This window comes from Osmerus eperlanus, chromosome 23 (assembly GCF_963692335.1).
Source record: "Osmerus eperlanus chromosome 23, fOsmEpe2.1, whole genome shotgun sequence".
Lineage (NCBI taxonomy): Eukaryota > Metazoa > Chordata > Actinopteri > Osmeriformes > Osmeridae > Osmerus > Osmerus eperlanus.
Genome location: NC_085040.1, coordinates 11,099,075 through 11,123,672, shown reverse-complemented (window position 1 = coordinate 11,123,672; position 24,598 = coordinate 11,099,075). Strand labels below are relative to the sequence as shown.

Below are 24,598 nucleotides of genomic sequence, written 5' to 3'. Positions count from 1 at the left end.
TACAGTCTCAGGATTCGCAAAAGTCGCCACGAATACACCCTTCAATCCTGCAGGTCTTTCTATGGAGCCGGTATGGCAACCGTCGGGTGTGTCACACCCAAGAGGTGTCATATCTTCAGGTCTCGTCACAACTACGCTTTCGTCCTTATACTCCTGGCAGTCCAAGTACTTTTGGTGAAACGACACCAGGTTATTGATCAAGTTTCCCTCGATTATATCATCCTCGAGTGGGTCTCCGTTTGACCCGGTTACTAGAAACAGCTTGTTTTTCATACCCATGTCAGCCAACAGCTTCATCATGGTGTATTCAATGGCGGACAGATTACGTCGGCAGAACTTTATATGAGGCTCAGGGTGTTGCTTCTGTCTGACCTCTGTCACAGCCGGCTTCGGAGCTGCTGCCCCATCCTTCACAAGCACTATACACCGACTGTCTGAATCTTCCAATTTGTAATGAGACGCCAGCCTCCTGGCCATATTCACAATCGACGCCTCTGAATCATCCTTAATGTAGTCAACAGCTTTGACTTTGTGGATTACCATTAGATGATCTATCAGAGTCCAAGTCTGTTGTTCACAAGGTTTGTTGACCAATTCAAATGGTGCTAGGTGAGGATTAGCTAGCATCGCGTGGATAGCATTGTGTTTCAACCCCATTTCGCCTTCTAGAAAATTATGTTATCCGATAAAATGAAATTAAACGTAATAAACCGGGTATGTGGTCTGCACAGACAGAGTCTAGTCAGTATCTAACATCCACCCGTGAGTGTGGGTTATATAGTAAGCACAGGTGGATGACTATTGCAGGGAGGTGTTGTCCCAACTGCCCCCACATGGGACATTACATTTAAATTAGGACAGTACATGTGAGTATATTATTACTATTCATCTTGATTTGTAACAGTCTGCATTTTCAATACGACGTCATCTGAATTCTCAACAACTTTCATCCTTTTCTCCTGGTTGAAAAGTGTGTTTCTGTAACACAAATCGGTAGGGTCTAACCAGGAGACAGTGTTTTTCAGCAAGGAGGCCAGCTTAGTTTCTACTCTCATGTTAACACACATAGGAGTGAGACAGTTAAGTACCTGGGAACAAAAACACTTCAGCAACGGGAACGTCTTGCGGATATTCTCCGAAATCGTTGGCCTTGAACAACTTCTTATAGTAACCTGGTTGGTCCCCGGTCTGATTATCACCAGGTAGGCAGCTGACCGCTCTGCCATGCTGGGGTAAGTGAGAGAAAACATCACCCATGTCAGCCACAGCTGAGTGTTGTATCGTGTCAAGGTGACAGCGTCTAGAATGTCACGGTTCCTAGTTTTGACCTCCAACAGCGCTACATTATCCTTAACAGTATCATGTGCCACCAGGTCGACCTCTGTGTAAAATCCCCCCGTGTCGCTAATCGACTTACAGCCCCTAGTACAGCTGTTATGATACGTGTACGATCCAGGTTTGCTGAACATATCCGGTCTAGGTACACCGGCGACCTTAAGGCCTGCACAAATTGGAGTAAGACGCAGAGCCTTCAGCTGTGTGAGTATGAGCCGTGACACAGGGCCTACATCACACATTGTCTTTTTTCCATTGAACACGTCCTTACACTCCTTGTCTACCGCAACACCTATTCCGATCGACATACGACTATTGTCCCATAGGAGTCCGGAGTGGTACAGAGTCAGGGATTTGGACTTAACGAGTTGCAACAGCGCTTCCTTGAATTTTGAAACCTTTGATTCTGGAACGTTCAAATTTCTTAGATAATCAGAAACCCACTCAATGGAACCATCCGGGTTTGCATTAATGTCCTTGACAAGTCTTGTGTAAATATCCATGTTTATCATGTTGTGACCAACCGAATGCTGCTTTTTGTACCACTTGAGTCTATTCAGAGGTTTGGTGATACCCTTGACCTTGTACCAACGTTGATCGGCTGTTGACTTCGCGTACAGCACACCACGTATGCTTTGGAAGTCAATCGCAGGGCTTTGGAGCTTCATTGTATTAAATGTTCTGGGTTTGTTACGTTTACTACGATGACCGTATTCTTTTGCTAGAACACAAGGTTGTAGTTTGTAGAATTGCAGTTGATTCAGACCTGTTGAGTGACATGAGTCGCAGGAAAACAAACATTGGAGGCTTCGAGTCTCTGATATCCACGAGTAAGGATCTGTTTAACAGTAGAATGTCAGCGGTGCCGAACGGTGTCATTGTGAATGTAGCCAAGTTCAAGGGCAAGTTGGGAGCCACCATAGCTGTCATCACCTCTCTGATCGTTGGATTTTTGACCATCCCTAACAACATTCTCTACTTCATCAACAACAACTATAATATAGATGCTGACTCCGCTCATCGGTCTCCATCGGAGGGGAGACCTGACTATGAGTATGCTTATATACATGCTGGAATAGCACTCATCACACTCGGATGTCTGGCCATGGTCGTGAGCATAGTGCTTAGTTATTTCGCCTCCGACAGCAACCGGAAAATCGATGATTCCGAGGCTCCTTACAAGGGTTCGGAGGCAACCAAGACTACCGGGACAGTGATGGCATGTCTCATCATGATGAACATTGAGTTGTTCATGTCTGTGATCACAGGCTGCACGGAGCTACTGTACCGACCTTTGATCACTGGTGCTCAGAGATTGCATAATATGGAGTGCGCTATAGCCGTGTTCAATATCATAATCTACATCATGTACGTGGTGACCATGGTGTTGACTTCCACTGTCCTAAAGGGGAATTGTGAAAGAGTCGCAATTGATCTTCATAGAGACCCGTCCGATGTTGTGAACATGCCACTCTTAACCCGAGACTACATGAGCAGGGGTGGCAACCCTTACAATTCACAATCCAGTTTAATGTAACAAACTCAGCACCTCTGAAGTTTTCACAGTCTACGTCGGGAAACGACCTTAGAACTGGAACACTCAAGACGTTGACAGTCTGCTGACATTGCTATTATTATCCTTTTAAAAATAACCTTGATAGTTTTGTTGTTACAGCCCATCTGATAGTATAGCCAAACAGGAACATCGAAAGCAGTCGGACCTTCTAGGACAGACGCTGTCTAGGACAGACGCTGTAATACATGCTTTGTTATTGTCATTATGTCTCTCGACATCGAGGATTGTGTGTGTGTTATTGTGAATAAAGTACAATTGAACACTCTGCCACATAACATTTAGTTTTATTCACTTACAACCAACATTCACTTTTTTTTATGACAAACTGTGAAGCTTTGTAGGTTGGGCAGCGGTAGACTGTGTCAAGATGGTCATTCTTGAAGAACGGATAGACGTGGCAGCCAATCAGACACCTAGTGAAGGACAGAGGTTTAATATCACTTTCACAATAACAACTTTAACACTACAGAAACGACATAATGGACAAGGTAAAAAGGGTTGAAGATTCCATCTAATCCAGTAAGTAAGAATAAAGCAGACATACCTAACCCTCCTGTCACTACCTTCCAACATATTAACCATGGAGTCATCACAAAAGTAAAAACCCAAGTCGTTTACATAACTGAAGTGGACATCTCGACCTCTCCGTCCCCTGAACAGCTTTCGTCAACTCGCCGTGAAATATTATCAACTGGCACAATGGAGCAGTTTTACGATTGTCTCCTCTTGAAGAACAGGATCCTGACAAAATATGAGAAAGAAAACTTACATAGCGTCAACATAACATTCTCTATCGTCGATGAGGGTGATACCATGGTAGGACCTAGAGACAGTCACTTCGTCAGACCCATGTACATACAGTTGACACACTACTATCATCTTGACGCGATATTAGCCATGGTTGCATCTTACATCGATCCAGGGGTGAAAAGTCTACATGACTATCCAGTGAGATGTGTAGCACTTACAAGGATTAACACTTTGTAATATGTCACATTCAGGCTTACATAACAACAGCAGTGTCAGATATCATCCCATCCCTGTATTTTCCACAGTATGTACTATACCAATGGGGTCAATAAAAAGTATGAATCGACCCTACATTTAACATGTTGGTGTATCTCATGTCATTGTGTATGTGTATATATCCGTATTGCTACCCTTGGGGTGTTGTTATACAACTCACAAATCTGCTACGGAAGACGCGTTGAACAGTCCATTTAACACTTATCCCATTCCGGTGAGAATGTTTGTGTATATATTATGACTACATATGTCTTCTTGTTGTACAATTAACATTTGGCTGCATTTTATATCACATTCCAGGTGTGTTGTGGGTGTTCGAATATTTTTATTCCTGAGGTGTGGTTTGTGTTTTTTGTGAGGATGGACTAGGTACTAGGCTTAGTGCCAGTTTGAATTCCGATAGTCGATTTAAAAACACCCCCACTGTGCTTCAAAACGAAAATGTTAATTCCTGAGGTGTGTGTGGTGTGTTTTTTGTGAGGACGGACTATTTCCCCGGATTACAGCCAGTGTAAATTCCAATAGTGGGTTTAATGAAGCCATTTCAGAGTCAACATTGTAGCACTAGAGGAGGGGTGTTCATTAACCCTTGTGCTACCTTCGGGTCATTGTGACCCACCGTCGTGTTGCGATGCCCATTCTTACCCCTTGTGCTACCTTCGGGTCATTGTGACCCACCGTCGTGTTGCGATGCCCATTCTTACCCCTTGTGCTACCTTCGGGTCATTGTGACCCACCGTCGTGTTGCGATGCCCATTCTTACCCCTTGTGCTACCTTCGGGTCATTGTGACCTACCGTCGTGTTGCGATGCCCATTCCTACCCCTTGTGCTAACTTCGGGTCATTGTGACCCGCCGTCGTGTTGCGATGCCTATTCCTACCCCTTGTGCTACCTTCGGGTCATTGTGACCCACCGTCGTGTTGCGATGCCCATTCCTACCCCTTGTGCTACCTTCGGGTCATTGTGACCCACCGTCGTGTTGCGATGCCTATTCCTACCCCTTGTGCTACCTTCGGGTCATTGTGACCCACCGTCGTGTTGCGATGCCTATTCCTACCCCTTGTGCTACCTTCGGGTCATTGTGACCCACCGTCGTGTTGCGATGCCTATTCCTACCCCTTGTGCTACCTTCGGGTCATTGTGACCCACCGTCGTGTTGCGATGCCTATTCCTACCCCTTGTGCTACCTTCGGGTCATTGTGACCCACCGTCGTGTTGCGATGCCTATTCCTACCCCTTGTGCTACCTTCGGGTCATTGTGACCCACCGCAGTGTCTGCGTTGTCAAAGTGTGTATATCACGTTATATCACTAGTTAACACTAGGTGGAGCTACCTTCGGGTCATTGTGACCCGCCGTCGTGTTGCGATGCCCATTCCTACCCCTTGTGCTACCTTCGGGTCATTGTGACCCGCCGTCGTGTTGCGATGCCTATTCCTACCCCTTGTGCTACCTTCGGGTCATTGTGACCCACCGCAGTGTCTGCGTTGTCAAAGTGTGTATATCACGTTATATCACTAGTTAACACTAGGTGGAGCTACCTTCGGGTCATTGTGACCCACCGTCGTGTTGCGATGCCCATTCTTACCCCTTGTGCTACCTTCGGGTCATTGTGACCCACCGTCGTGTTGCGATGCCTATTCCTACCCCTTGTGCTACCTTCGGGTCATTGTGACCCACCGTTGTGTTGCGATGCCTATTCCTACCCCTTGTGCTACCTTCGGGTCATTGTGACCCACCGTCGTGTTGCGATGCCTATTCCTACCCCTTGTGCTACCTTCGGGTCATTGTGACCCACCGTCGTGTTGCGATGCCCATTCTTACCCCTTGTGCTACCTTCGGGTCATTGTGACCCACCGTCGTGTTGCGATGCCCATTCCTACCCCTTGTGCTACCTTCGGGTCATTGTGACCCACCGTCGTGTTGCGATGCCCATTCTTACCCCTTGTGCTACCTTCGGGTCATTGTGACCCACCGTCGTGTTGCGATGCCCATTCTTACCCCTTGTGCTACCTTCGGGTCATTGTGACCCACCGTCGTGTTGCGATGCCTATTCCTACCCCTTGTGCTACCTTCGGGTCATTGTGACCCACCGCAGTGTCTGCGTTGTCAAAGTGTGTATATCACGTTATATCACTAGTTAACACTAGGTGGAGCTACCTTCGGGTCATTGTGACCCGCCGTCGTGTTGCGATGCCCATTCTTACCCCTTGTGCTACCTTCGGGTCATTGTGACCCACCGTCGTGTTGCGATGCCCATTCCTACCCCTTGTGCTACCTTCGGGTCATTGTGACCCACCGTCGTGTAGCGATACCTTTACCTTATAAAAATAAAATAATTATTATTTTTGTATTAACCCTGCCACCGCCGTCTCGGTGCGACTCTTCCTAATATAAAAACATAGATACGTAGGGGAGGGGTATATCACATAATATCAACAGTTAAAACTAGGAGGCACACTCGCGCTGCCCTCAGGTCATTGTGACCCACCGCAGTGTCTGCGTTGTCAAAGTGTGTATATCACGTTATATCACTAGTTAACACTAGGTGGAGCTACCTTCGGGTCATTGTGACCCACCGTCGTGTCTGCGTTGTCAATTGTGAACCCGCCGCCCGCCCCAGAAGTTTATATATCAGGTTATATCACTAGCCTTTGTGATATGGAGAGAGATCAACCCCAACTGGATGCCTGGCAAGCGCAACAAGAGGAGGTTTTTCCTCGAGCAGCTTGGCAGGGCACTCGTGAATCCGCTGATCAAAAGAAGACAACGTGTCCCCCACGCGGCAGCGGCGGCTGCCGTTGTGAGAGGTCTCCGGACGGCCAGCTGTCGCGGTGCGCCTCCTCAACGGCAACCTGAAGAGGCTGACGACGAGGACGACGAAGCCCCCGCAGCCGCAGCAGCCGCCTCATCGGCAGGACCGTCCTCCTCACCACCGGTCACCTCTTGTGTCAGTAAGAGGAAGAGATGGGGCATCAGCAACATGGACGTGGGCTCACTGGACCTGAATATCAACGTCGGACCCTCGGGTTGCCATGTTTATACGACGGCTCCGAAGCCTTCCGAGACGAAGGCAGCTCCGTCTGAACCTAAAGCTAAAGATACGCACACCTCCGGTCACGGCGGCCGCACTCGGCAGGTGAGGACGATGACTCCCATGATCAACTGTGCCAATCCCTGGGCGACAGTGTCAGACAGCGGAAGGGTGGTCGCTACCTCGGCGTATGTCATCTACGACGGAACCCCACACCCAAAAAAAAAACGAAGCCAGCTTATGGTCAGAAACTGTTACGGTGTTGGGCTCCGAGATCAAAATTGTCTTCACCAAAAAGGATGGGGATACCTCCATGGGATCCTTTACGTATGATATGGTCACCCAGAGTGTTCATGCTCACGGTGGTGTATTGGTGTTGAACATGTCTTAAATTCTGACAATGTCAACTTTAACCCTTGTGCTACCTTTGGATCATGTTGTGAATACTTTTATATACAATAAAAATAACTAAAGTGAAACATTTGTATTCCTCTCGTTGTCTACCTGGTGGGCTGTTACGTGATTCTCGTGCCGCTTCGGGTTCGTTGAGACTCACCGCACCTAGTCTATGTATTTTATTTTATATTATTTTATTTCAATTTTATTTTTTAATTTTTTTTTCTTTTTGTCCAACCGCGCGCGCCGCCTTTTACGATTCGACGATTGGCGATCCCTCTCGGCGGGAGAATTGGCCTGGCGTCAGAGAAAACCGCGGTCGGACCCTTCTGCCAAGTTTGCAGGTAGGACGGCCTCGGCGAGCAGACGGGGGCGACGTGACGTCTGGCGTCAGAGAAAACCGCGGCCGGACCTCTCTCGCCACTTAGTTTTTTATTTTATTTTGTTTATTTTATTTTTTTTTTTTTTTTGGTCCAACCAGAGAACCAGAGAAAACCGCGGCCGGACCTCTCTCACCACTTCATTTATATATTTTTTATTTTTTTTTTATTTTTTTTTGTTTTGTCCAACCAGATAACCAGAGAAAACCGCCGTCGGACCCTTCTGCCAAGTTGCAAGCAGACGGGCCACGTGACGTCTGGCTTCAGAGAAACCGCGGTCGGACCCGTCTGCCGAGCGGCCGTGCGGCTGCGGCCCCTTTGGAATCAGACTGGCCACGTCGACCGACATTAAATTGATAAGGTCGGAAGGGCGGGAGACAAATGGTAACCGCGGCCGGACCCGTCTGCCGAGCGGCCGTGCGGCTGCGGCCCCTTTGGAATCAGACTGGCCACATCGACCTAGATTAAATTGATAAGGTCGGAAGGGCGGGAGACAGATGAAATGGACGCCTCTCTCCGACCTTGTCTCGTCCACTTTATTTATTTATTTAATTTTATATTATATTATTTATTTTTATTTATTTTATTTTTTGGGTCCAACCGCGCGCGCGCGCCGCCTTTTACGATTCGACGATTCTTGATCGCTCTTTGGCGGTCGAATTAGGGAGGCGTCCTTAGAATAATTTGTCCATGCAATCACGTAAGCTGTAGACAAGTGCTACTAACACACATTCCGTGGGGGTCAGGACAGCTTCTGTCTAGGGTAACGCAGCTATGGCTCGGGATTTCAGTGCGCTGCAAGTTCTACAGCAGATGTTTGCCAACATCGAGCAAAGTGAGTCTGAAGAGGAGGCCGAGGATGTGTCAGAAGATGACGGGGAAGAGTGTGCAGAGAATGTGGCAGAAGAGGAGGAGGAGGAAGAAGAAGACGGGCAAGAGTACGCGGAGCATGTGTCAGAAGAGGAAGAGGAAGACGGGCAAGAGTATGACGCAGTCAACCACGACGACGACGGTGCCGTCGCCGCCGACCAAGCCCCTCAAATCGACAGAGAAACTTTCTTGTCGAAAAACGGCCAAATTGAATGGCGTTCGATTGCGTATCGGAGGAATCCGAGGCTGCTGTCGCAACGTGACAGTACGGAGAGGACCCCCAGAGGACCCACAGCTTACGCCGTTTCCCACGCTCACGACATCGTCTCCGCATTTTTACTCTTTGTCACGCCACAAATCGAAAGAGTAATCTTGGACGTGACAAATCGGGAAGGTTATCTGAAACACGGAGAGGAGTGGAAAGCCATGGACGCCACTGACCTACGTGCCTACATAGGGCTGCTAATCCTGGCAGGGGTGTACAAGTCCCGAGGCGAAGCGGCCGCCAGTCTATGGGACGCGCAAAGCGGCAGAGCGATTTTCCGCGCTACCATGCAGCTGAAACTCTTCTACACCTATTCGACGTCGATACGATTTGACGACCGTGGGACACGAGCGGCGAGACGCGCGACGGACAAGTTGGCGGCGATAAGAGAGGTCTGGGATATGTGGGTAGAGAGATTACCACGCCTCTACGACCCAGGGCCCGAAGTGACCGTGGACGAACAACTGCTCGCGTTCAGAGGACGGTGTCCTTTCAAGCAGTACATGCCAAGCAAACCGGCGAAATACGGCATCAAGTCGTGGGTGGCGTGCGATGCAAAATCAAGCTACGCTTGGAAGATGCAAGTCTACACAGGGAAGCAGATGGACGGAGTCCCGGAGAGGAACCAGGGGATGCGCGTCGTGCTCGACGTGACAGAGGGCCTGAAGGATCGCAATGTGACGTGTGACAATTTCTTCACCTCTTACGAACTCGGACGAGAGCTCATGGCGACGAGAAACATGACCGTGGTTGGCACCGTGCGAAAGAACAGGGCCGAGCTGCCGTCCGAGCTGCTGACGACGAAGACGCGACGGGTGCTGTCGTCGCAGTTCGCCTTCACTCCAACCACCACTCTGGTTTCCTACCTCGCGAAGAAAAATAAGAACGTTTTACTCATGAGCACACGCCACACAGACGCTGAAATCAGTGACAGAAACGACGGCAAACCGACCATCGTCCTGGATTATAATTTGAACAAAGGCGGAGTCGACAATCTGGATAAGGTCATCACGGCCTACAGCTGTAAAAGGAAGACGGCCCGCTGGCCCCTCGTCATCTTCAGCAACATCGTTGACGTCTCCTCCTACAACGCCTTTGTGATATGGAGAGAGGTCAACCCCAACTGGATGCCGCGTAAGCGCAACAAGAGAAGGTTTTTCCTCGAGCAACTCGGAAGGGCCCTCGTGACTCCGCTGATCGAAAGAAGACGATGTCTGCCCCGCACTGGAGCTGCTGCCGCGGTTGTGAAAGATCTACGGATGGCCAGCTGTCGCGATCCGCCTCCTCAACGGCGACCCGGAGAGGATGGCGCAGCCGCAGCGGCAGCGGCAGCAGCCGCCACCGCCGCCTCCTCATCGGCAGGACCGACGTCGCCGGTCCCTGCCAGTAAGAGGAAGAGATGTCAAGTCTGCCCGGTGAAGAAGGACCGTAAAACGTTCACCGTTTGTCGCGGGTGTAAGAGGCCTGTCTGCAAATCCTGTTCGCATGTATACTGCCCCACATGCCCCACCGAGCTGGGCTTCGGCCAAGGAGAGGTTCCCGTTGACCCTGGACGACCCGCGGGAGTGTGTGCAGAAGACTGAACAACTCAGTCGAGTGCAGAAGAGGGCTTTGCTCAAGCCACAGCGCTGCTAACGCTACTACCAACACATGCATGGGATGTATAGATGATGTATCAGGACGGCGGGCTGGAGGTTTTACCCCTAGTGCTGTCTGCGGGTCGTTGTGAAGCACGGTGTCATGCGTGGTGTGACAACTTTTCATGATACAAAAAAAAATAAAGTGAAACATTTGTTTTTATTCCTCGCGTTGTCTTCCTAGTCTACGACGCCACTCTCGTGCCGTTTCGGGGTCGTGGTGAAGCAAACTGACGTTGTGACAACTTTTTCATAATAAAAAAAAAATTTAAAATAAAGTGAACCCTTTTATTTCTAGCCTTGTCCGCCTAGCCTATTAGTACACTCTCGCGCTGTATCCTAGTCTGCGCTGTGACTCACCATACCTAGTCTGTTACGCCACCCTCGTGCTGACAACCTTTTGTAATACAAAAATAGTGAAGTGAAACACTATCCGTCTAAATAAAAATGAAATCACATTTGCCCTGACTGTGAAGCGAACCCAGGCCACGGAGCTGAAAGCCCCACAGTCTTGCCACTAGACCACCAGAGAGATACTTGTTTATTGCGCTGTCTCTGCCTTTTTGTTAGACACGGCAACGTCTGTGTTGTCTATTACGAGACCCCGCACTGTCTCCGGTTCCTTGTGACCCACAGCGGTCTTCTGCGTAATATACAACGCTGTGGGTCACAACGACCCCCGAGACAGCGCGAAGGTGGCGTAATATGCAACGCTGTGGGTCACAACGACCCCCGAGACAGCGCGAAGGTGGCGTAATATGCAACGCTGTGGGTCACAACGACCCCCGAGACAGCGCGAAGGATAAGTTCAGGCTGCATAGACAATGAGGAGAGCGTGAGGGATAGATGATGTATCAGGACGGCGGGCTGGAGGTTTTACCCCTAGTGCTGTCTGCGGGTCGTTGTGAAGCACGGTGTCATGCGTGGTGTGACAACTTTTCATGATACAAAAAAAAAATAAAGTGAAACATTTGTTTTTATTCCTCGCGTTGTCTTCCTAGTCTACGACGCCACTCTCGTGCCGTTTCGGGGTCGTGGTGAAGCAAACTGACGTTGTGACAACTTTTTCATAATAAAAAAAAAAATTAAAATAAAGTGAACCCTTTTATTTCTAGCCTTGTCCGCCTAGCCTATTAGTACACTCTCGCGCTGTATCCTAGTCTGCGCTGTGACTCACCATACCTAGTCTGTTACGCCACCCTCGTGCTGACAACCTTTTGTAATACAAAAATAGTGAAGTGAAACACTATCCGTCTAAATAAAAATGAAATCACATTTGCCCTGACTGTGAAGCGAACCCAGGCCACGGAGCTGAAAGCCCCACAGTCTTGCCACTAGACCACCAGAGAGATACTTGTTTATTGCGCTGTCTCTGCCTTTTTGTTAGACACGGCAACGTCTGTGTTGTCTATTACGAGACCCCGCACTGTCTCCGGTTCCTTGTGACCCACAGCGGTCTTCTGCGTAATATACAACGCTGTGGGTCACAACGACCCCCGAGACAGCGCGAAGGTGGCGTAATATGCAACGCTGTGGGTCACAACGACCCCCGAGACAGCGCGAAGGTGGCGTAATATGCAACGCTGTGGGTCACAACGACCCCCGAGACAGCGCGAAGGATAAGTTCAGGCTGCATAGACAATGAGGAGAGCGTGAGGGATAGATGATGTATCAGGACGGCGGGCTGGAGGTTTTACCCCTAGTGCTGTCTGCGGGTCGTTGTGAAGCACGGTGTCATGCGTGGTGTGACAACTTTTCATGATACAAAAAAAAAATAAAGTGAAACATTTGTTTTTATTCCTCGCGTTGTCTTCCTAGTCTACGACGCCACTCTCGTGCCGTTTCGGGGTCGTGGTGAAGCAAACTGACGTTGTGACAACTTTTTCATAATAAAAAAAAAAATTAAAATAAAGTGAACCCTTTTATTTCTAGCCTTGTCCGCCTAGCCTATTAGTACACTCTCGCGCTGTATCCTAGTCTGCGCTGTGACTCACCATACCTAGTCTGTTACGCCACCCTCGTGCTGACAACCTTTTGTAATACAAAAATAGTGAAGTGAAACACTATCCGTCTAAATAAAAATGAAATCACATTTGCCCTGACTGTGAAGCGAACCCAGGCCACGGAGCTGAAAGCCCCACAGTCTTGCCACTAGACCACCAGAGAGATACTTGTTTATTGCGCTGTCTCTGCCTTTTTGTTAGACACGGCAACGTCTGTGTTGTCTATTACGAGACCCCGCACTGTCTCCGGTTCCTTGTGACCCACAGCGGTCTTCTGCGTAATATACAACGCTGTGGGTCACAACGACCCCCGAGACAGCGCGAAGGTGGCGTAATATGCAACGCTGTGGGTCACAACGACCCCCGAGACAGCGCGAAGGTGGCGTAATATGCAACGCTGTGGGTCACAACGACCCCCGAGACAGCGCGAAGGATAAGTTCAGGCTGCATAGACAATGAGGAGAGCGTGAGGGATAGATGATGTATCAGGACGGCGGGCTGGAGGTTTTACCCCTAGTGCTGTCTGCGGGTCGTTGTGAAGCACGGTGTCATGCGTGGTGTGACAACTTTTCATGATACAAAAAAAAAATAAAGTGAAACATTTGTTTTTATTCCTCGCGTTGTCTTCCTAGTCTACGACGCCACTCTCGTGCCGTTTCGGGGTCGTGGTGAAGCAAACTGACGTTGTGACAACTTTTTCATAATAAAAAAAAAAATTAAAATAAAGTGAACCCTTTTATTTCTAGCCTTGTCCGCCTAGCCTATTAGTACACTCTCGCGCTGTATCCTAGTCTGCGCTGTGACTCACCATACCTAGTCTGTTACGCCACCCTCGTGCTGACAACCTTTTGTAATACAAAAATAGTGAAGTGAAACACTATCCGTCTAAATAAAAATGAAATCACATTTGCCCTGACTGTGAAGCGAACCCAGGCCACGGAGCTGAAAGCCCCACAGTCTTGCCACTAGACCACCAGAGAGATACTTGTTTATTGCGCTGTCTCTGCCTTTTTGTTAGACACGGCAACGTCTGTGTTGTCTATTACGAGACCCCGCACTGTCTCCGGTTCCTTGTGACCCACAGCGGTCTTCTGCGTAATATACAACGCTGTGGGTCACAACGACCCCCGAGACAGCGCGAAGGTGGCGTAATATGCAACGCTGTGGGTCACAACGACCCCCGAGACAGCGCGAAGGTGGCGTAATATGCAACGCTGTGGGTCACAACGACCCCCGAGACAGCGCGAAGGATAAGTTCAGGCTGCATAGACAATGAGGAGAGCGTGAGGGATAGATGATGTATCAGGACGGCGGGCTGGAGGTTTTACCCCTAGTGCTGTCTGCGGGTCGTTGTGAAGCACGGTGTCATGCGTGGTGTGACAACTTTTCATGATACAAAAAAAAAATAAAGTGAAACATTTGTTTTTATTCCTCGCGTTGTCTTCCTAGTCTACGACGCCACTCTCGTGCCGTTTCGGGGTCGTGGTGAAGCAAACTGACGTTGTGACAACTTTTTCATAATAAAAAAAAAAATTAAAATAAAGTGAACCCTTTTATTTCTAGCCTTGTCCGCCTAGCCTATTAGTACACTCTCGCGCTGTATCCTAGTCTGCGCTGTGACTCACCATACCTAGTCTGTTACGCCACCCTCGTGCTGACAACCTTTTGTAATACAAAAATAGTGAAGTGAAACACTATCCGTCTAAATAAAAATGAAATCACATTTGCCCTGACTGTGAAGCGAACCCAGGCCACGGAGCTGAAAGCCCCACAGTCTTGCCACTAGACCACCAGAGAGATACTTGTTTATTGCGCTGTCTCTGCCTTTTTGTTAGACACGGCAACGTCTGTGTTGTCTATTACGAGACCCCGCACTGTCTCCGGTTCCTTGTGACCCACAGCGGTCTTCTGCGTAATATACAACGCTGTGGGTCACAACGACCCCCGAGACAGCGCGAAGGTGGCGTAATATGCAACGCTGTGGGTCACAACGACCCCCGAGACAGCGCGAAGGTGGCGTAATATGCAACGCTGTGGGTCACAACGACCCCCGAGACAGCGCGAAGGATAAGTTCAGGCTGCATAGACAATGAGGAGAGCGTGAGGGATAGATGATGTATCAGGACGGCGGGCTGGAGGTTTTACCCCTAGTGCTGTCTGCGGGTCGTTGTGAAGCACGGTGTCATGCGTGGTGTGACAACTTTTCATGATACAAAAAAAAAATAAAGTGAAACATTTGTTTTTATTCCTCGCGTTGTCTTCCTAGTCTACGACGCCACTCTCGTGCCGTTTCGGGGTCGTGGTGAAGCAAACTGACGTTGTGACAACTTTTTCATAATAAAAAAAAAAATTAAAATAAAGTGAACCCTTTTATTTCTAGCCTTGTCCGCCTAGCCTATTAGTACACTCTCGCGCTGTATCCTAGTCTGCGCTGTGACTCACCATACCTAGTCTGTTACGCCACCCTCGTGCTGACAACCTTTTGTAATACAAAAATAGTGAAGTGAAACACTATCCGTCTAAATAAAAATGAAATCACATTTGCCCTGACTGTGAAGCGAACCCAGGCCACGGAGCTGAAAGCCCCACAGTCTTGCCACTAGACCACCAGAGAGATACTTGTTTATTGCGCTGTCTCTGCCTTTTTGTTAGACACGGCAACGTCTGTGTTGTCTATTACGAGACCCCGCACTGTCTCCGGTTCCTTGTGACCCACAGCGGTCTTCTGCGTAATATACAACGCTGTGGGTCACAACGACCCCCGAGACAGCGCGAAGGTGGCGTAATATGCAACGCTGTGGGTCACAACGACCCCCGAGACAGCGCGAAGGTGGCGTAATATGCAACGCTGTGGGTCACAACGACCCCCGAGACAGCGCGAAGGATAAGTTCAGGCTGCATAGACAATGAGGAGAGCGTGAGGGATAGATGATGTATCAGGACGGCGGGCTGGAGGTTTTACCCCTAGTGCTGTCTGCGGGTCGTTGTGAAGCACGGTGTCATGCGTGGTGTGACAACTTTTCATGATACAAAAAAAAAATAAAGTGAAACATTTGTTTTTATTCCTCGCGTTGTCTTCCTAGTCTACGACGCCACTCTCGTGCCGTTTCGGGGTCGTGGTGAAGCAAACTGACGTTGTGACAACTTTTTCATAATAAAAAAAAAAATTAAAATAAAGTGAACCCTTTTATTTCTAGCCTTGTCCGCCTAGCCTATTAGTACACTCTCGCGCTGTATCCTAGTCTGCGCTGTGACTCACCATACCTAGTCTGTTACGCCACCCTCGTGCTGACAACCTTTTGTAATACAAAAATAGTGAAGTGAAACACTATCCGTCTAAATAAAAATGAAATCACATTTGCCCTGACTGTGAAGCGAACCCAGGCCACGGAGCTGAAAGCCCCACAGTCTTGCCACTAGACCACCAGAGAGATACTTGTTTATTGCGCTGTCTCTGCCTTTTTGTTAGACACGGCAACGTCTGTGTTGTCTATTACGAGACCCCGCACTGTCTCCGGTTCCTTGTGACCCACAGCGGTCTTCTGCGTAATATACAACGCTGTGGGTCACAACGACCCCCGAGACAGCGCGAAGGTGGCGTAATATGCAACGCTGTGGGTCACAACGACCCCCGAGACAGCGCGAAGGTGGCGTAATATGCAACGCTGTGGGTCACAACGACCCCCGAGACAGCGCGAAGGATAAGTTCAGGCTGCATAGACAATGAGGAGAGCGTGAGGGATAGATGATGTATCAGGACGGCGGGCTGGAGGTTTTACCCCTAGTGCTGTCTGCGGGTCGTTGTGAAGCACGGTGTCATGCGTGGTGTGACAACTTTTCATGATACAAAAAAAAAATAAAGTGAAACATTTGTTTTTATTCCTCGCGTTGTCTTCCTAGTCTACGACGCCACTCTCGTGCCGTTTCGGGGTCGTGGTGAAGCAAACTGACGTTGTGACAACTTTTTCATAATAAAAAAAAAAATTAAAATAAAGTGAACCCTTTTATTTCTAGCCTTGTCCGCCTAGCCTATTAGTACACTCTCGCGCTGTATCCTAGTCTGCGCTGTGACTCACCATACCTAGTCTGTTACGCCACCCTCGTGCTGACAACCTTTTGTAATACAAAAATAGTGAAGTGAAACACTATCCGTCTAAATAAAAATGAAATCACATTTGCCCTGACTGTGAAGCGAACCCAGGCCACGGAGCTGAAAGCCCCACAGTCTTGCCACTAGACCACCAGAGAGATACTTGTTTATTGCGCTGTCTCTGCCTTTTTGTTAGACACGGCAACGTCTGTGTTGTCTATTACGAGACCCCGCACTGTCTCCGGTTCCTTGTGACCCACAGCGGTCTTCTGCGTAATATACAACGCTGTGGGTCACAACGACCCCCGAGACAGCGCGAAGGTGGCGTAATATGCAACGCTGTGGGTCACAACGACCCCCGAGACAGCGCGAAGGTGGCGTAATATGCAACGCTGTGGGTCACAACGACCCCCGAGACAGCGCGAAGGATAAGTTCAGGCTGCATAGACAATGAGGAGAGCGTGAGGGATAGATGATGTATCAGGACGGCGGGCTGGAGGTTTTACCCCTAGTGCTGTCTGCGGGTCGTTGTGAAGCACGGTGTCATGCGTGGTGTGACAACTTTTCATGATACAAAAAAAAAATAAAGTGAAACATTTGTTTTTATTCCTCGCGTTGTCTTCCTAGTCTACGACGCCACTCTCGTGCCGTTTCGGGGTCGTGGTGAAGCAAACTGACGTTGTGACAACTTTTTCATAATAAAAAAAAAAATTAAAATAAAGTGAACCCTTTTATTTCTAGCCTTGTCCGCCTAGCCTATTAGTACACTCTCGCGCTGTATCCTAGTCTGCGCTGTGACTCACCATACCTAGTCTGTTACGCCACCCTCGTGCTGACAACCTTTTGTAATACAAAAATAGTGAAGTGAAACACTATCCGTCTAAATAAAAATGAAATCACATTTGCCCTGACTGTGAAGCGAACCCAGGCCACGGAGCTGAAAGCCCCACAGTCTTGCCACTAGACCACCAGAGAGATACTTGTTTATTGCGCTGTCTCTGCCTTTTTGTTAGACACGGCAACGTCTGTGTTGTCTATTACGAGACCCCGCACTGTCTCCGGTTCCTTGTGACCCACAGCGGTCTTCTGCGTAATATACAACGCTGTGGGTCACAACGACCCCCGAGACAGCGCGAAGGTGGCGTAATATGCAACGCTGTGGGTCACAACGACCCCCGAGACAGCGCGAAGGTGGCGTAATATGCAACGCTGTGGGTCACAACGACCCCCGAGACAGCGCGAAGGATAAGTTCAGGCTGCATAGACAATGAGGAGAGCGTGAGGGATAGATGATGTATCAGGACGGCGGGCTGGAGGTTTTACCCCTAGTGCTGTCTGCGGGTCGTTGTGAAGCACGGTGTCATGCGTGGTGTGACAACTTTTCATGATACAAAAAAAAAATAAAGTGAAACATTTGTTTTTATTCCTCGCGTTGTCTTCCTAGTCTACGACGCCACTCTCGTGCCGTTTCGGGGTCGTGGTGAAGCAAACTGACGTTGTGACAACTTTTTCATAATAAAAAAAAAAATTAAAATAAAGTGAACCCTTTTATTTCTAGCCTTGTCCGCCTAGCCTATTAGTACACTCTCGCGCTGTATCCTAGTCTGCGCTGTGACTCACCATACCTAGTCTGTTACGCCACCCTCGTGCTGACAACCTTTTGTAATACAAAAATAGTGAAGTGAAACACTATCCGTCTAAATAAAAATGAAATCACATTTGCCCTGACTGTGAAGCGAACCCAGGCCACGGAGCTGAAAGCCCCACAGTCTTGCCACTAGACCACCAGAGAGATACTTGTTTATTGCGCTGTCTCTGCCTTTTTGTTAGACACGGCAACGTCTGTGTTGTCTATTACGAGACCCCGCACTGTCTCCGGTTCCTTGTGACCCACAGCGGTCTTCTGCGTAATATACAACGCTGTGGGTCACAACGACCCCCGAGACAGCGCGAAGGTGGCGTAATATGCAACGCTGTGGGTCACAACGACCCCCGAGACAGCGCGAAGGTGGCGTAATATGCAACGCTGTGGGTCACAACGACCCCCGAGACAGCGCGAAGGATAAGTTCAGGCTGCATAGACAATGAGGAGAGCGTGAGGGATAGATGATGTATCAGGACGGCGGGCTGGAGGTTTTACCCCTAGTGCTGTCTGCGGGTCGTTGTGAAGCACGGTGTCATGCGTGGTGTGACAACTTTTCATGATACAAAAAAAAAATAAAGTGAAACATTTGTTTTTATTCCTCGCGTTGTCTTCCTAGTCTACGACGCCACTCTCGTGCCGTTTCGGGGTCGTGGTGAAGCAAACTGACGTTGTGACAACTTTTTCATAATAAAAAAAAAAATTAAAATAAAGTGAACCCTTTTATTTCTAGCCTTGTCCGCCTAGCCTATTAGTACACTCTCGCGCTGTATCCTAGTCTGCGCTGTGACTCACCATACCTAGTCTGTTACGCCACCCTCGTGCTGACAACCTTTTGTAATACAAAAATAGTGAAGTGAAACACTATCCGTCTAAATAAAAATGAAATCACATTTGCCCTGACTGTGAAGCGAACCCAGGCCACGGAGCTGAAAGCCCCACAGTCTTGCCACTAGACCACCAGAGAGATACTTGTTTATTGCGCTGTCTCTGCCATTTTGTTAGACACGGCAACGTCTGTGTTGTCTATTACGAGACCCCGCACTGTCTCCGGTTCCTTGTGACCCACAGCGGTCTTCTGCGTAATATACAACGCTGTGGGTCACAACGACCCCCGAGACAGCGCGAAGGTGGCGTAATATGCAACGCTGTGGGTCACAACGACCCCCGAGACAGCGCGAAGGTGGCGTAATATGCAACGCTGTGGGTCACAACGACCCCCGAGACAGCGCGAAGGATAAGTTCAGGCTGCATAGACAATGAGGAGAGCGTGAGGGATAGATGATGTATCAGGACGGCGGGCTGGAGGTTTTTACCCCTAGTGCTGTCTGCGGGTCGTTGTGAAGCACGGTGTCATGCGTGGTGTGACAACTTTTCATGATACAAAAAAAAAATAAAGTGAAACATTTGTTTTTATTCCTCGCGTTGTCTTCCTAGTCTACGACGCCACTCTCGTGCCGTTTCGGGGTCGTGGTGAAGCAAACTGACGTTGTGACAACTTTTTCATAATAAAAAAAAAAAATTAAAATAAAGTGAACCCTTTTATTTCTAGCCTTGTCCGCCTAGCCTATTAGTACACTCTCGCGCTGTATCCTAGTCTGCGCTGTGACTCACCATACCTAGTCTGTTACGCCACCCTCGTGCTGACAACCTTTTGTAATACAAAAATAGTGAAGTGAAACACTATCCGTCTAAATAAAAATGAAATCACATTTGCCCTGACTGTGAAGCGAACCCAGGCCACGGAGCTGAAAGCCCCACAGTCTTGCCACTAGACCACCAGAGAGATACTTGTTTATTGCGCTGTCTCTGCCTTTTTGTTAGACACGGCAACGTCTGTGTTGTCTATTACGAGACCCCGCACTGTCTCCGGTTCCTTGTGACCCACAGCGGTCTTCTGCGTAATATACAACGCTGTGGGTCACAACGACCCCCGAGACAGCGCGAAGGTGGCGTAATATGCAACGCTGTGGGTCACAACGACCCCCGAGACAGCGCGAAGGTGGCGTAATATGCAACGCTGTGGGTCACAACGACCCCCGAGACAGCGCGAAGGTGGCGTAATATGCAACGCTGTGGGTCACAATGACCCGGAGACAGCGCGAAGGATAAGTTCAGGCTGCATAGACAATGAGGAGAGCGTGAGGGTTAAGGAATGGTGTTCTTGTAATTGGAAACAAGCTATCTCAAAATGTTTGTGGTTAATTCTTAAGCAAGAAACCACGAGGCCTAATGGATAAGGTGTCTGACTTCGGTTCAGAAGATTAAGGGTTCGAGTCCCTTCGTGGTTGTCATCAGCATGATGGATCTTGATTGCTGTTGAAGAACTTTAAAAGCCATCAGTTGTTCTCGTTTTTGGAATCAAGCCATCTCAAAGTGTTTATCTGAACTTGATGGATCGCGACTTCAGTCGAGCTGTCGAAGATGCTTGATGGAAAAAGTTGTTCACATGTTGTAGGAAACAGTCTGTCTCAAAGTGTGTGTGGTTAGATCAGCAAGAAGTGAATACATGTCGTTACGGATAAGGCGTCTGACTTAAGGAATAGTGTTCTCGTAATTGGAAACAAGCTATCTCAAAATGTTTGTGGTTAATTCTTAAGCAAGAAACCACGAGGCCTAATGGATAAGGCGTCTGACTTCGAATCAGAAGATTAAGGGTTCGAGTCCCTTCGTGGTTATCATCAGCATGATGGATCTTGATTGCTGTTGAAGAGCTTTAAAAGCCATAAGTTGTTCTCGTTTTTGGAAACAAGCCATCTCAAAGTGTTGATCTGAACTTGATGGATCGCGACTCCAGTCGAGCTGTCGAAGATGCTTGATGGAAAAAGTTGTTCCCATGTTGTAGGAAACAGTCTGTCTCAAAGTGTGTGTGGTTAAATTAGCAAGAAGTGAATACATGTCGTTACGGATAAGGCGTCTGACTTATGGTGAGAAGATTGAGAGTCGCTTCCTCGTTGTCCACAGAATTGTGTTCCTTTCTCTGAACTGGGTCCGTCTTGATTCCTCTCAAGCTGTTGAAGATGCCTAATTAAGGAATGGTGTTCTTGTAATTGGAAACAAGCTATCTCAAAATGTTTGTGGTTACTTCTGAAGCAAGAGACCACGTGGCCTAATGGGTAAGGCGTCTGACTTCGAATCAGAAGATTAAGGGTTCGAGTCCCTTCGTGGTTGTCATCAGCATGATGGATCTTGATTGCTGTTGAAGAACTTTAAAAGCCATAAGTTGTTCTCGTTTTTGGAATAAAGCCATCTCAAAGTGTTTATCTGAACTTGATGGATCGCAACTCCAGTCGAGCTGTCGAAGATGCTTGATGGAAAAAGTTGTTCACATGTTGTAGGAAACAGTCTGTCTCAAAGTGTGTGTGGTTAGATCAGCAAGAAGTGAATACATGTCGTTACGGATAAGGCGTCTGACTTAAGGAATAGTGTTCTCGTAATTGGAAACAAGCTATCTCAAAATGTTTGTGGTTACTTCTGATGCAAGAGACCACGTGGCCTAATGGATAAGGCGTCTGACTTCGAATCAGAAGATTAAGGGTTCGAGTCCCTTCGTGGTTGTCATCAGCATGATAGATCTTGATTGCTGTTGAAGAACTTTAAAAGCCATAAGTTGTTCTCGTTTTTGGAATAAAGCCATCTCAAAGTGTTTATCTGAACTTGATGGATCGCAACTCCAGTCGAGCTGTCGAAGATGCTTGATGGAAAAAGTTGGTCACATGTTGTAGGAAACAGTCTGTCTCAAAGTGTGTGTGGTTAGATCAGCAAGAAGTGAATACATGTCGTTACGGATAAGGCGTCTGACTTAAGGAATAGTGTTCTCGTAATTGGAAACAAGCTATCTCAAAATGTTTGTGGTTACTTCTGAAGCAAGAGACCACGTGGCCTAATGGATAAGGCGTCTGACTTCGAATCAGAAGATTAAGGCTTCGAGTCCCTTCGTGGTTGTCATCAGCATGATGGATCTTGATTGCTGTTGAAGAGCTTTAAAAGCCATAAGTTGTTCTCGTTTTTGGAATCAAGCCATCTCAAAGTGTTTATCTGAACTTGATGGATCGCGACTTCAGTCGAGCTGTCGAAGATGCTTGATGGAAAAAGTTGTTCACATGTTGTAGGAAACAGTCTGTCTCAAAGTGTGTGTGGTTAAATTAGCAAGAAGTGAATACATGTCGTTACGGATAAGGCGTCTGGCTTATGGTGAGAAGATTGAGAGTCGCTTCCTGGTTGTCCACAGAATTGTGTTCCTTTCTCTGAACTAGATCCATCTTGACTCCTCTCAAGCTGTTGAAGATGCCTAATTAAGGAATGGTGTTCTTGTAATTGGAAACAAGCTATCTCAAAATGTTTGTGGTTAATTCTTAAGCAAGAAACCACGAGGCCTAATGGATAAGGTGTCTGACTTCGGTTCAGAAGATTAAGGGTTCGAGTCCCTTCGTGGTTGTCATCAGCATGATGGATCTTGATTGCTGTTGAAGAACTTTAAAAGCCATCAGTTGTTCTCGTTTTTGGAATCAAGCCATCTCAAAGTGTTTATCTGAACTTGATGGATCGCGACTTCAGTCGAGCTGTCGAAGATGCTTGATGGAAAAAGTTGTTCACATGTTGTAGGAAACAGTCTGTCTCAAAGTGTGTGTGGTTAGATCAGCAAGAAGTGAATACATGTCGTTACGGATAAGGCGTCTGACTTAAGGAATAGTGTTCTCGTAATTGGAAACAAGCTATCTCAAAATGTTTGTGGTTAATTCTTAAGCAAGAAACCACGAGGCCTAATGGATAAGGCGTCTGACTTCGAATCAGAAGATTAAGGGTTCGAGTCCCTTCGTGGTTATCATCAGCATGATGGATCTTGATTGCTGTTGAAGAGCTTTAAAAGCCATAAGTTGTTCTCGTTTTTGGAAACAAGCCATCTCAAAGTGTTGATCTGAACTTGATGGATCGCGACTCCAGTCGAGCTGTCGAAGATGCTTGATGGAAAAAGTTGTTCCCATGTTGTAGGAAACAGTCTGTCTCAAAGTGTGTGTGGTTAAATTAGCAAGAAGTGAATACATGTCGTTACGGATAAGGCGTCTGACTTATGGTGAGAAGATTGAGAGTCGCTTCCTCGTTGTCCACAGAATTGTGTTCCTTTCTCTGAACTGGGTCCGTCTTGATTCCTCTCAAGCTGTTGAAGATGCCTAATTAAGGAATGGTGTTCTTGTAATTGGAAACAAGCTATCTCAAAATGTTTGTGGTTACTTCTGAAGCAAGAGACCACGTGGCCTAATGGGTAAGGCGTCTGACTTCGAATCAGAAGATTAAGGGTTCGAGTCCCTTCGTGGTTGTCATCAGCATGATGGATCTTGATTGCTGTTGAAGAACTTTAAAAGCCATAAGTTGTTCTCGTTTTTGGAATAAAGCCATCTCAAAGTGTTTATCTGAACTTGATGGATCGCAACTCCAGTCGAGCTGTCGAAGATGCTTGATGGAAAAAGTTGTTCACATGTTGTAGGAAACAGTCTGTCTCAAAGTGTGTGTGGTTAGATCAGCAAGAAGTGAATACATGTCGTTACGGATAAGGCGTCTGACTTAAGGAATAGTGTTCTCGTAATTGGAAACAAGCTATCTCAAAATGTTTGTGGTTACTTCTGAAGCAAGAGACCATGTGGCCTAATGGATAAGGCGTCTTACTTCGAATCAGAAGATTAAGGGTTCGAGTCCCTTCGTGGTTGTCATCAGCATGATGGATCTTGATTGCTGTTGAAGAGCTTTAAAAGCCATAAGTTGTTCTCGTTTTTGGAATCAAGCCATCTCAAAGTGTTTATCTGAACTTGATGGATCGCGACTCCAGTCGAGCTCTCGAAGATGCTTGATGGAAAAAGTTGTTCACATGTTGTAGGAAACAGTCTGTCTCAAAGTGTGTGTGGTTACATCAGCAAGAAGTGAATACATGTCGTTACGGATAAGGCGTCTGACTTAAGGAATAGTGTTCTTGTAATTGGAAACAAGCTATCTCAAAATGTTTGTGGTTACTTCTGAAGCAAGAGACCACGTGGCCTAATGGATAAGGCGTCTGACTTCGAATCGAAGATTAAGGGTTTGAGTCCCTTCGTGGTTGTCATCAGCATGATGGATCTTGATTGCTGTTGAAGAGCTTTAAAAGCCATAAGTTGTTCTCGTTTTTGGAAACAAGCCATCTCAAAGTGTTTATCTGAACCTGATGGATCGCGACTCCAGTTGAGCTATCGAAGGTGCTTTATAGAAAAAGTTGTTCACATGTTGTAGGAAACAAGTCTGTCTCAAAGTGTGTGTGGTTAGATCAGCAAGAAGTGAATACATGTCGTTACGGATAAGGCGTCTGACTTAAGGAA

At 47.7% G+C, this 24,598-nt stretch overlaps 1 protein-coding gene and 6 non-coding genes across 7 annotated transcripts; all 7 read left to right on the top strand.

The window, feature by feature from the left end:
• Positions 1-8,521: 8,521 nt before the first annotated feature.
• Positions 8,522-10,517, top strand: LOC134010141 (piggyBac transposable element-derived protein 4-like). The gene is made up of 3 exons (XM_062450008.1): positions 8,522-8,582; positions 8,706-10,288; positions 10,458-10,517. The coding sequence occupies exons 1-3, from the start codon at positions 8,522-8,524 to the stop codon at positions 10,515-10,517; spliced, it is 1,704 nt and encodes a 567-aa protein (XP_062305992.1).
• A 10,342-nt stretch (positions 10,518-20,859) lies between these two features.
• trnar-ucg (transfer RNA arginine (anticodon UCG)) lies at positions 20,860-20,932 on the top strand. The gene has a single exon. It is a non-coding gene; the product is annotated as a tRNA-Arg (tRNA).
• A 420-nt stretch (positions 20,933-21,352) lies between these two features.
• On the top strand, positions 21,353-21,425 carry trnar-ucg (transfer RNA arginine (anticodon UCG)). Its single transcript has one exon. It is a non-coding gene; the product is annotated as a tRNA-Arg (tRNA).
• A 314-nt stretch (positions 21,426-21,739) lies between these two features.
• trnar-ucg (transfer RNA arginine (anticodon UCG)) lies at positions 21,740-21,812 on the top strand. The gene has a single exon. It is a non-coding gene; the product is annotated as a tRNA-Arg (tRNA).
• Positions 21,813-22,126: 314 nt separating this feature from the next.
• On the top strand, positions 22,127-22,199 carry trnar-ucg (transfer RNA arginine (anticodon UCG)). Its single transcript has one exon. It is a non-coding gene; the product is annotated as a tRNA-Arg (tRNA).
• Positions 22,200-23,006: 807 nt separating this feature from the next.
• On the top strand, positions 23,007-23,079 carry trnar-ucg (transfer RNA arginine (anticodon UCG)). The gene has a single exon. It is a non-coding gene; the product is annotated as a tRNA-Arg (tRNA).
• Positions 23,080-23,499: 420 nt separating this feature from the next.
• Positions 23,500-23,572, top strand: trnar-ucg (transfer RNA arginine (anticodon UCG)). The gene has a single exon. It is a non-coding gene; the product is annotated as a tRNA-Arg (tRNA).
• Positions 23,573-24,598: the final 1,026 nt, after the last annotated feature.

Bases quoted from the DNA above. Each gene is read 5' to 3' on its own strand.
- LOC134010141 (XM_062450008.1), top strand. From the start codon at position 8,522: ATGGCTCGGGATTTCAGTGCGCTGCAAGTTCTACAGCAGATGTTTGCC. The intron at 8,583-8,705 runs GTGAGTCTGAAG...AGCATGTGTCAG, and splicing joins GTTTGCCAACATCGAGCAAA to AAGAGGAAGAGGAAGACGGG. The intron at 10,289-10,457 runs GTCTGCCCGGTG...GAGTGTGTGCAG, and splicing joins GTAAGAGGAAGAGATGTCAA to AAGACTGAACAACTCAGTCG.